General features: G+C 39.7%; 1 protein-coding gene across 1 annotated transcript in view; it reads right to left on the bottom strand.

Annotated features, from left to right (window-relative positions):
- Nucleotides 1–7,029, bottom strand: part of LOC107686840 (junctophilin-3-like) — an 11,351-nt gene extending 4,322 nt beyond the window's left edge. The window contains exons 1-4 of the mRNA XM_016483996.1: nt 5,832–7,029; nt 2,964–3,726; nt 1,809–1,933; nt 250–1,562 (exon numbers count right to left, since the gene is read on the bottom strand). Of these exons, the coding sequence (XP_016339482.1) occupies nt 250–1,562; nt 1,809–1,933; nt 2,964–3,726; nt 5,832–6,213 (2,583 nt within the window). The 5' untranslated portion in view covers nt 6,214–7,029. The remainder of the gene's footprint in view (nt 1–249; nt 1,563–1,808; nt 1,934–2,963; nt 3,727–5,831) is intronic.
- Nucleotides 7,030–12,578: the final 5,549 nt, after the last annotated feature.

Here is a 12,578-nt window from a genome sequence, read left to right as displayed (position 1 = left end):
GGCTTGAGGGTGAGTAAATCATGGGGTAATTTTCATTTTTGGGTGAACTATCCCTTTAAGCACCTCAGGCTTAAACTCATGGTAGGTTTGTCTCGAAAGGTTTAAACTCTGTCATTAGAAATCAGTTTTTCTATGTGGAATGTGATTTTACTACCAGAACCAAAATGTTGTGCTCCACTAAATGATAGCATAAGGCATACAGAACACTGTCACCTTTCATTCCCAAAGGCCATCACGCTGTTTACTTACTGAGTTTGTCTTTATCAGGTTCAGATGCTCTCCTTCTTGTTCCAGTGGTTCTGGAGAAGACATTAAAGGGGATGAAAGAGTAATGTCCCTGTGCAAAGGCCATTCCTCCACGTCAACCCCAACATTCAAGCTGTCGAGCATCTGCACAGAGTCCATGGACCCCTCACTGGCTGCAAGACCCCATTCTTTGCCTTCATGGTTTCGCTGACGTAGTCTCTGCAAATTGTGCCCTTGGAGACCCGAGCATTTCATGCCAGAGCCAAAGTTCTGATGGGAAACAGAGTCTAGGGGCTGGAACCTCATTTCAACCTGAAAATCATTTTCCCCTACTTTCTCCCGCAGATGTGAATGGGAAGAGATCCACTGGGAATTGTTTTCAACAGTCCATTCCAGAGTGGAATTGTTGGCTCCATGGTCTGACAGCTGGTATGCATTCAAGCTAGCCTCTCCAATCTTATGATTGGTAAAGGACTTTCTTGGCTTGTGGTTGGAGTGGACATGCTCATGTTGTTTGTGATAGGAGGAAACATGCTCTTGGGGGTCATAATGGTAAGAAACATGTGGTTTTTCGTGTGCAGAAATAAACTCCTTTGGTTTGTGATTGGTGGAAGCATGCTCATTGGTCTTGTGATTGGATAAATTATGACCTGCTGACTTGTGATTGGAATATATGTGCACCTGTGGTTTGAACTTGGAAGAGCCGCAATCAACAGATTTGTGATTGGATGGTTTATGCTCCTGGTCTCGGTCCCTGGAAATTGTATGTTCCCTGGATTTTTGATTTAAGGAAACATGCTTCCAGGGCTTTTGATTGGAGGACATTTGATCCCACACCTTCTCGGGGGCCATATGCTCAATGGGCTTGTGATTAGAGGAGCCGTTCTCCCATGGGTGATGAGTTGAGGAATTCTCATGTCCATTAATGTGACCGATCTCCTCTTCCAGCAGGGATGGAGTTGTGGAGCGACTGCTCTCCCCTTTGCTTCCTCTTCTGTGAGGATACATCTCAGCAGTCCAACTGTTGGCCCCACCTCTCATGGTGTCCATGCCTCTACCTTCAACTAGAACTTGAATCTCTGCCCCTCCTTGTTCATCCACAGCACTCTGCCTCATAAAACAAGCATTCCTAGTGCGATGAGTAGGTGGGCTGCAGGTGGGTGAGGAGGGGCTGCTCAAAACTGGGCTCAGGTCAGGTGTCTGGGCTGGGGGTGTTGTGTCTGGTGTGCAGAGTTCAGGGCTGTCTGTGCCAGCCGAGACCACCTCTAGGTCTTTTTCTTTCCTGTCCTGATGCTTTGGTCTCTGGCACTCCAGTCCTAGTAAACAGAAATATAAAGACATGGTCACATTAAGTAATGAATTATAAAATAACATCATAATCACCAAAGATGGAAATTGGAGTTGGGCAAACATTAAATAGAATCAATTTAGTAAATAACAGTTACATTCTTCTATGCATTACAGACACAGTATAGTGCTGGGGCAGTATGTTACATAATTTCTTCCTACTTGGATTGATAGTTTTCTTTTTATTTTATTAAGTATTTTTATTTGTCACTGACCATTCCCATAGTGATGGAAAGAGGGGGAAAGTTCTTTGGCTATAGCCCTGGCCAGGCGACACTCCTCCAGGGCTCTCTGTGCAACTCCATCTGCAGCCTCTGCCTTTCCTCTAGCATGGCTCATTCTGAAGAAAGTAAGAAAGTTTGGTTCAGTGGCAAGAAAGAGTTTGGTTCAGTGGTAAGAAAGTTGGGCTCTCATTTGATATTGATCATCCTTTCCTCCAATTTTTACCCATAAGTAAGCTCGTATTGGGTTTTATTCAGTTGTGTCTTGCTCAAATGGTCATCTCTGTAATTTTTTCTGGATCATCCCTAATTGTGATTGTGCTCTTATGTGAGATCTCTTTATGTCTTACCTGGACAATGCAATCTCAGCCTTCTGCTTGGCTATGTCTGCAGCTTTCTCGGCAGCTTCCACAGCACGATCCACCTTTTCACGGATTTTGCTGGTACGGAGTGGTATTAGGTTTTTCCGCTTGCCACTCACCAGAACATTCTGCTTGTATTTTCCCTCTTCCTTGGTTCCATCTGGAAAGATGGTGCAGCCATAGCCATGCCGCTTGTTTCCAAACCACTCACCTTCATAGTGAAGTCCATCTGAGCGATGACTTACGCCCCACCCTGATCGCATATCATTCCTCCATTCGCCAGCATATGTTTCGGTTACAGTGGCATCCACACTGCCCCCTGCCTCCGCTTCACCTAAGCTGACGTTGGAGTTGATGTCTGAGGCGGCTGAGCTGACTGTGCTCATACCTGCCTCGCTGCAGAAGGAACTCTGCTTGCTTAACTGGCTGGCCAGCGAGCTCTTGGACTCAGACCTCCGCAGCTTCAAACCACTCAGTATGGACTGTCGGAAACGGCCTTTCCTCTTCCTGTGCCTGTCTGCTTCACTGTGAGCACAAAGTACAAAGCCACTACGCCCCACTGGGCTGCCAGATACCCCACTGACACCAGAGCCATCTTCTGGAGTGGGGGCCCCTTCGCTGTGATCGGATCGTAGGGAGTTTATGGAGGTGCACATAGGAGAGAAGATGATGGCTGCCATGCCATTTTTATTCAGTTGTGTCTTGCTCAAATGGTCATCTCTGTAATTTTTTCTGGATCATCCCTAATTGTGATTGTGCTCTTATGTGAGATCTCTTTATGTCTTACCTGGACAATGCAATCTCAGCCTTCTGCTTGGCTATGTCTGCAGCTTTCTCGGCAGCTTCCACAGCACGATCCACCTTTTCACGGATTTTGCTGGTACGGAGTGGTATTAGGTTTTTCCGCTTGCCACTCACCAGAACATTCTGCTTGTATTTTCCCTCTTCCTTGGTTCCATCTGGAAAGATGGTGCAGCCATAGCCATGCCGCTTGTTTCCAAACCACTCACCTTCATAGTGAAGTCCATCTGAGCGATGACTTACGCCCCACCCTGATCGCATATCATTCCTCCATTCGCCAGCATATGTTTCGGTTACAGTGGCATCCACACTGCCCCCTGCCTCCGCTTCACCTAAGCTGACGTTGGAGTTGATGTCTGAGGCGTCTGATCTGACTGTGCTCATACCTGCCTCGCTGCAGAAGGAACTCTGCTTGCTTAACTGGCTGGCCAGAGAGCTCTTGGACTCAGACCTCCGCAACTTTAAACTGCTCAGTATGGACTGTCGGAAGCGGCCTTTCCTCTTCCTGTGCCTGTCTGCTTCACTGTGAGCACAAAGTACAAAGCCACTACGCCCCACTGGGCTGCCAGATACCCCACTGACACCAGAGCCATCTTCTGGAGTGGGGGCCCCTTCGCTGTGATCGGATCGTAGGGAGTTTATGGAGGTGCACATAGGAGAGAAGATGATGGCTGCCATGCCATAAGGCACACTCTGTCGCACTCCATAGCCATGACGCATACCACTCAACCACTGGCCCTGGTAAGTGCCTGCAAGGTGAACAGGGATAGAGCAAAGTTCATGTCATTATTCACATCACTTGTACAATGGGGGCAAAAGGCCCTCTTGATTTAATTTCATTCCAAAACATTAAATGACAACAAATAAACCCCACTACACTTTCCTAAACACCTATTTGCACTGCAAAATCTTCCTGATTCATGAGGTTATTGTGCGCAATGACAAAAAGCTAATTTGAGGAGATTTTTAAATGTTGCAAATTTTTGTTGCCTATAAAACGTACATTTACTGTATATAAGACAAACAACAGGTCTATATGTCTATAGTTTCTTCAATAACCGTTGAATAACTGCTGCTGTAAAAAGGACCACCATGGTTAAAAGGGCCACAACCACAAATGGAATGGATGTGCACAATGAAGATTCATTTGTGTCTGTATTTTTTCTTGTAGCTCAAAGATATACACTGTACATTTACCAAAATCAGAAAAAAATAACAAGAATGTTTTGTTATTAAATGTCAAGAGTGACTGAAATTAACAGGATACAATTTGTAGTATTTCCTTATTGTAACACCTTTTTCCCTGTGACTCTTGCTGACATATTTGCATATTTTATGCATATTTGTTCATTTTCTTAAGGGAGGCTTAACTTTATTGTAACATAAACATAATGAAGCCATTACAGAGCTCACTGTTATTCTTTTAAAATAATGTCATGCTGTGTTATGTGACATCCGTTTATGCATTTTAAATAAGTAGGTGCATAAGTAAATATTAATTTCATATAATTTCCTGTTTGACAATGCATAAAAATGAAATATGCTTTTTGTTAAGTTTTTACTTTATTTAACTGGTTTAACTATTTTAAAATCGCCGCTTTTGAAACACATTAAATAAAACGAACAACTGTTAAATGTATGTCCAATTACAGTATACTCACTCTCGTTTATACACATTCACATTTCTATTTCAAGTAACGTATGTTAATCGTTTATACATTACATTATTTTCTAAAATAATTTGGAACGTTCAAAAAAAGGTGAGTTCACGCTTTCGAACAAATGTGAAGCTGTATGTTGTTACAGTGACGGTTTGAAATGCTGCGTAGCGATAGTAACTGTCCAGGGTGCTGAAATGTTTTGACATGAGTTATCTCGCTAATGTTGGGTGGTTCGGCAAAATATTACAGTCCTGTTTAGTTAAGAGCGAAATGATAAAGGACAGAATACATATCCAGCGCATTCAGCTTTGGATTAAGTCTAACCCGGTCTAAAAACGGAGACGTCTTTCATGTGATGCTAACATAAACGTTTATTTCTTTTTCCAAAAAAATCCGCTCGAATGTATAAGGACATGATGCATGACCAAATCACAGTAACACTATTTTCCGCATTAATCTCCGCAGAACGTCAGGAAGCGGATTACACAAGAATGTGAAACAGCCAATCAGCGAGCACAGCGAAGTCCCTAGTGACACAATGACCCGCTGTCGGTCGGTTTCCATGGTAATTTACTGTACAGAGACGTCTGTGCTTCAGATACGCGTGGCAAATTAGTTCATATGGTGAAATTTTTTCCTTTAAAGCACACGTTGTAGAGCATGTTTAAATCATTTTGCTATTACTTACGTTTTCTTTAAGCCTAAAATATGTTTCAGAACTTAGAATGCCACTTAGAAGCACAGCAGTCTCACTATTAGTCTACAGTATTATATAGTGGAAGTAGAGCATTGTTTTAAAAATTTCTTATTTCTCTTTTCTATTTCTGGTATTTAATTGACTAATACTGAGCTGTTGTTGTCTCCGACGACTGGGCGATTCCTGTTTCTTGTCAACTTACAGATCGTATAATATGTGGAGTTGCTCATGTTACTTGTAAAGATCAGTGGTTTTCCACTGGTTTTGCTTCAGGCATCTGCCTAATTTAACTAGCTTCCACCAAATGACAGATGAATGAGTGCCAAAATACCATAGTCTTGATTGGAAGCAACAGAACAACTTCCCAAAGATATGGGAAGCATTTTAAAAGCAGATGGTCCTATTAATTCAATATGGTTAGTTGGTGATTTAGCATTGGTTCTTTCCTGCTGTCCACAACCCTATCAGAACACAGCAAATACTATTAGATTCTGACCTCCATCCGAATAGGTCTCTGAGCCATAGCCATCCTGTAAGCCGTTGCTCCAGGTGCCTTCATAACGGGAACCGCTGCTAGTGCTTTCCAACGTCCCATACCTGCCTTTGAACCCTTGTGTCCATTCCCCCTTGTACTCCCACCTCCCTTTGCTCTCCACGCCAATGCCATGCCTCTTGCCCTGCGCCCAAGTTCCTTTGTAACTGTTGCCACTGGGCCAAGTGTAAACTCCAAGAACTTCGAATCCATGGCTCCAGGCGCCCGCATACTCCCCCTGGCCCTGGGGCCCCGTGCAGACCCCTCGGCCATGCGCCTTGCCTTGTTCCCACCCTCCACAGTACGACCCCCCATCATCAAAGTCAAACCTGCCTCCAGTGGACATGCATGAAACAGGTTTTGGCAAATATTCAGAATGTCAAGTGGAAAAATTGCAACTGGCGAGCAAAAAAGGAAGACTGTGATCAACTAGACAGGAAGTGTTACAGCAGTACTCCTCCCATCCTTCAAGTAGATTTTGAACGCATAGAAAAAAAACAGTGCTTGTAAGTTCAGATGATTTAAAGGGGTGAAGAAGAATCTACCAGGCTACCGTCCTGGTGTTACAGCTCCTGCCTGTTTGTGCATGGCCTTTGGTAATGGATGTCTTTATTGTGCATGCTACTTCCAACGGGCATGCAGATGGTGAGCTTCTCCCTTCCTCTCTGCACGGTCCCAACAGGCTGAGGCACACAGCCGCGTTCCGTGTTCTCTGCGTGGAGATCAGCAGGCAAACAAGGCCTAGTTTTTTTCCACAGCCAAAAAGATCCACACAGCAGCAGCATTGATACACTCAATCAAACATTACACGGCCCCCAAACGTACCGTTCCGGCTAACAAAAATGCAGAAATACAGGAGGGCATCCATAGTCTCAAAGCAAGGATGGTGTTAAGGCCTCCCTCTAGATCATGTTTTCCAAATAAAATGACAGTATTTCCTTGCTTATGTGTTAAATGAGATCAATCTGGCACAGCATTTTTCCTAACGCTGCTCCCACTCGCTCTCTCTTTTCCCTTCTGCGCTCCTGCTGTGGTGTATAGGTGAAGCTTCTTTCCTGGAAGACTGGTTAAAAGCATCAAAAATCAGTTTAGTCCTGCTCTTTGGTCCTCTCCTCCTTCATGTTTACGTGCATATTTAAAGGTGGGTATCCATGACGGTCTGAAGCCATATGATGCTGAGTATCTCTAGAATTTGCTCATTACAGGACTGTTCCACCCTAACCCATTCCCCTCCCCCACTCATGCTCTCCTTGTTGTTCTTAAAGGGATAGAAGTCATATGCAATGCCTTCCCTAATTATCCATTTCCCTTATGATACCCTCTAATTATATCTGCATAACAGCATAATGCTATTTGTTTTTCGGAGCTTCAATAAATATTACATTAGAAATGCAAGTAAATTATAGAATCTCATGGCATTTAAAATGTAATAACCAGTGAAATGCTAATTGCATAAATATCCTTTGTAACATGCTCAACACACATAACCAAGTTACAGCTAACCCCTAAAGCAAGAGGACTATTTTAATTTTTATTTATACACATAGTAAATATAAAAATAACTGAAAAGCTGGATAAACCCCTAATACCTGTGACATGCACATATTTTAAATGCATGTTATGACTTAGACCTTATTTACTGGTTTTAATGTACACTGGTATGCATGCTTAAGAGATAAATGAGCGCTCAAAATGAAGTAATGCACATTTTATACATATTTTCTTTTTGTTTTCGAAGATACATTCACCTTCATCAGAAAAAAAAGCAAAAACAATGAAATGTATTCTTGCATCAGTTTTTTAATTTATGCTCATGGGAACAAATGTTGAAATGCCCTCCCTCTTTAAAGGTTATGCAATATGCATATGCCTAAACAACACTAAAAATCAGATACTGAGCTAAGATCAATATTCATTAAACCGCTTCTAAAATGCCATTTTGGGTCCTGCCCGAATGCTGTTCTTCACTGGTAGTGTATGAGAACACGAGAAGCACTGTTTGCATGAGAAAAAAGATCTGATTATTTGACATTGTGCTTTCAATGTATTTTTGCCCCATTTGGCTTCTATATACTTTGACTGGGAGAGCGTTTACATGGATGAGACCTTGCAACAGCCAGTAATTGAAACTGTGATATATATGTAACTGACAGTGTTTGCAAATATTTGACATGCAGGCAGATGGATGCAGAGGGCTTGGCAGTAATCTTATTTTTGTTATTAGAAATTGATTAACAATTAAACTCCGCACACCTGACGGCAATAGATAGGTGCGTTGGAGGCAAAGACCAACCAGGTCAAAAAACTAAAAAGCAAAAAACAAATCCCGCACACTATCTATGCAAAAAATATCAAAATATTTATTGACTACGTCTCGGTCACATGACCTTCATCAGGAATTTTTTCAAAAAATGTCAAATATTTTTTTGCATAGATAGTGTGTGGGATTTGTTTTTTGCTTTTTTGTTATTAGAAATTGAAAATATCATTATGTAGCTTGGTCATTTATTTTGTTAGGTACATTCACCATTTTGTAGTAGCTAAAAAAAGAAGAAAGAAAGAAAACAACCTCACTGGTTCATTGTATTCCAATGGCCTCTAGTTGTAGGGACCTGATGTATAAAATAAAAATGGGCAATGAAAGGTGCATATACGATTTACACCACATACATGGGCTTTATCATTTTTATTGATTGATTTAAAAAAAAAATGTCCAGAGACTGTGGTCTGTGCATTTGCATGCTTTTACTTGTATGAGCACTATATGAAATTCAGGATTATTTAGGTGTAATAAGTCAAATGTAAAGGTAATGCATGTTTGATTGTTAAAAAGTTCTGTAAAAGCTAATGTCATTTACAGAAAAAACTTGTAAGCTGGTTACTGTAATGAGGATGTTGAGTAATAAAAACAATATGAAATATGAATACCTCATTATTAAAACAAGTAAAAGCACTAATTTTCCTAAGTTAATGGAAACACTGACCATCCAGCTCATTATGACTAAAACCTGTACATAAACAAATAATTTAAAGTCAGTCTTGGTTTGTATTCCATATGCATTTTTTATTCTAATGGAAACTGTAATTCAAAGTTAATAAACTGGAAACATATATATATTTATATATATATATATATATATATATAAAGCCAAACAAATCCAAAAATGACTTAAAATGGATAGTTGACCCAAAAATGAAAGTTTGGTGACCCATACTCGGAATTTGTGCTCTGCATTTAACCCATCCAAGTGCACACACACACAGTAGTGAACACACACAGACCGTGGACACACACCCGGAGCAGTGGGCAGCCATATTGCTGCGGCTCCCGGGGAGCAGTTGGGGGTTCGATGCCTTGCTCAATTGTCATCATGTATTCACCCATATGTTGTTCCAAATCTCTATAACTTGTGAAAAACAGACAAATAACACTGTGATGTTATATGAAGGATATGAGGGTGCATAAATAATTACAGAATTTGTATTTTTATTTTTTTGGTGAACTATCCCTTTAAGCAAAGACACAATGACAATCTGCAGTTGCTCCATCTGGTGTTGTAGAAGGGAACTTACAAGCTCCAGTTGCAAAGCAGTAATCTATCGCAGGTTTCTTATCAGGCAACCTAGGCACAGCTTTTGATGCTGCCATCAAGAGTATCACTACATGGTTACCTCAACCATGCTGAATACAATGTTAATACAATATTGAAACTCTTCACTGAAACCATTTGTTCTCTGCCCTCAGTATTTTAGTGGTTTTAAGGTCACTAATGGGGGTTGGGAAAAATGATGAAATATTTATCACAATTCTCTCAATAATTATATACATCACAGACACAGAAACTGAAAAAATAATAAAATAATAATAAATAATAAAAGCACAGCCCATTACACATTTCATGGATTGTCTTTTATATGGACAATTATGTACATTGCACTGAAACAAATGTATAAAATAAATCATTTACACAAATGAATCGCTCAGAAAGACTCATGAACTCACAGTGAATCAATGTAAAAAATCTTTCACTGTACTAACAGAATAAATTCTTCATGAACTGCATGTCATTAGCTTGAAGTCATCATTCTCCAAATCTGTCTCACATACGATAACTATTTACTGATGTCAATACATGCAAGAACCATATATTTGGCACGGCATGTCAACTGCATTTTTTTAAATGAATGCAGAAAAATTGTGGGTTTTTTTTTCAAATCTGAAAAAAATTTCTTAAATTTTTTTAAAATTCTCCCTGCATCACTGTTACAACTAGACTGAAAAGTTTGTAGACAAACTTTAAGTTGGCTTGAAAAAGCCTAGCTAGAAAGCTTTAAAAAGTTTTAAAAGCTTGCAGTCTGAAAATGTTCAGTTTGAAGTAGTTTGAAAGTTAAAATAGTTTTAAAGATTAAAGTTTGAATGTTTTCAAGGCAATACAGTCTATCAGAAAAACAGATAGATAAAAAACATATTGCTAGGGTACCTGGGGTGGTTGCTAGGCTGTTTCTAGCATGACTAGCATGTTGCTAACATGTTTTAGCATGATTAGCATGTTACTAACATGTTGCTAGCACAATTAGCATGTTGCTAGCATGATTAGCATGTTACTAGCGTGTTGTTAGCATTATCATCAAGTCATTAACATGTTGCTAGCATGATTCGCATGTTACTAGCATGTTTTTAGCATGATTAGCATGTTACTAGCATGTTGTTAGCATTATTAGCAAGTTACTAACATGTTGCTAGCATTATTCTAGCATAATTAACATGTTACTATCATGGTGCTAACATTTTGTTAACATGATTAACAAGTTACTAGCATGTTCTAACATGATTAGCATGTTACTAGCATGTTGTTAGCATGATTAGCAAGTCACTAGCATGTCGTTAACATGATTAACAAGTTACTTGCATGTTGCCAGCATACTAGCATGTTGTTAACATGATTCTAACATGATTAGCAAGTAACTAGCATGTTGTTACCATTAATAGCAAGTTACTAGCATGTTGTTAACATGATTCTAGCATGATTAGCAAGTTACTAGCATGTCGTTAACATTAGCAAGTTACTAGCATGTTTTTAGCATTATTAGCATGTTACTAGAGTGTTGTTAACATAATTATCAAGTTACTAACATGTTGCTAGCATGATTAGCATGTTACTAGCATGGTGTTAACATGATTAACAAGTTACTAGCATGATTAGCATGTTACTAACGTGTTGTTAGTATTATTAGCAAGTTACTAGCATGTCGTTAACATGATTAACAAGTTACTTGCATGTTGCTAGCATGATTCTAGCATGATTAGCACATTACTAGCATGTTTCTAGCATGATTAGCAAGTTATTAGCATGTTGTTAACATGATTCTAACATGATTAGCAAGTAACTAGCATTTTGTTAGCATTAATAGCAAGTTACTAGCATTTTGTTAACATGATTCTAGCATGATTAGCAAGTTACTATCATGTCGTTAACATGATTAACAAGTTACTAGCATGTTTCTAGCATAATTAGCAAGTAACTAACATGTTGCTATCATGATTCTAGCATAATTAGCATGTTACTATCATGGTGTTAGCATCTTGTTAGCATGATTAGCAAGTTACTAGCATGTTTATAACATAATTAGCATGTTACTAGCGTGTTGTTAGCATAATTAGCAAGTTACTAGCATGTCGTTAACATGATTAACAAGTTACTTCCATGTTGCTAGCATGATTCTAGCATGATTAGCACGTTACTAGCATGTTTCTAGTATGATTAGCAAGTTACTACCATCTTTCTAACATAATTAGCATGTTACTAGCGTGTTGTTAGCATAATAAGCAAGTTACTAGCATGCCGTTAACATGATTAACAAGTTACTTGCATGTTGCTAGCATGATTAGCACGTTACTAGCATGTTTCTAGTATGATTAACAAGTTACTAGCATGTTGTTAGCATGATTAGCAAGTTAATAGCATGTTGTTAGCATTATTAGCAAGTTAATAGTCTGTTGCTTTATAATGACTTATACTGTCTTTTTACGCATTGCGTTGCATTGCATCGCGCCGCGTAAACATAAAACTCCTTTAAAGTCCCCCTGTAGTCAAATATTTTATCCCTTAAAACTTATCTTTGATCATCAAAATTACATATTTAAATGTTTTTTTCTTGTGAAAATGTTCTCATTCCTTAAAATAGCTTGAATGCAACTCTCCATTGCCTCATTTACTATATGCTGATCTATGAATATGCAAATTAGTCCCGCCTCCACTCAGTCACACCAGCCAGCGCCTCCTGATCCACTGAACTGTAGTAAACGCAAAACAATGGCATGCACGGATAATGACTGATTAAACTATCTTTTTACTAGCGGACAACTACAGTGAATACAGTAACATTCGTTAAAGTTACTTACTTGACGATGTTGTGTCCTAAAATGCCTTGAAGACTCGAATACAGCCGTTTGTGATTTTTAATTTGTGTCCGCGAGCATACGCGTGTGAAGTGCAGATGCCGATGCGGGAGAGGTGGGTCTGACTCCGGGCTACTTTTACACGTTTGCCACGGGTTATAATGCAAGTTAGCGGTTCTAAATTCACATTAAACCACAGCCTCATGGGTTTTTTGCTCGGATTTATTTTTGGTTTTGTGCTGGTATTGGTATATTTTGCATGCTAGTGATAGGAATCGATCCCTTGACGTGATTGGTTATTGGTTTGTGAC

This window comes from Sinocyclocheilus anshuiensis, unplaced genomic scaffold (assembly GCF_001515605.1).
Source record: "Sinocyclocheilus anshuiensis isolate Anshui unplaced genomic scaffold, SAMN03320099.WGS_v1.1 scaffold773, whole genome shotgun sequence".
Lineage (NCBI taxonomy): Eukaryota > Metazoa > Chordata > Actinopteri > Cypriniformes > Cyprinidae > Sinocyclocheilus > Sinocyclocheilus anshuiensis.
Note: the sequence above shows the minus strand (reverse complement) of the source record. Positions and strands in the feature narration are given on the sequence as shown.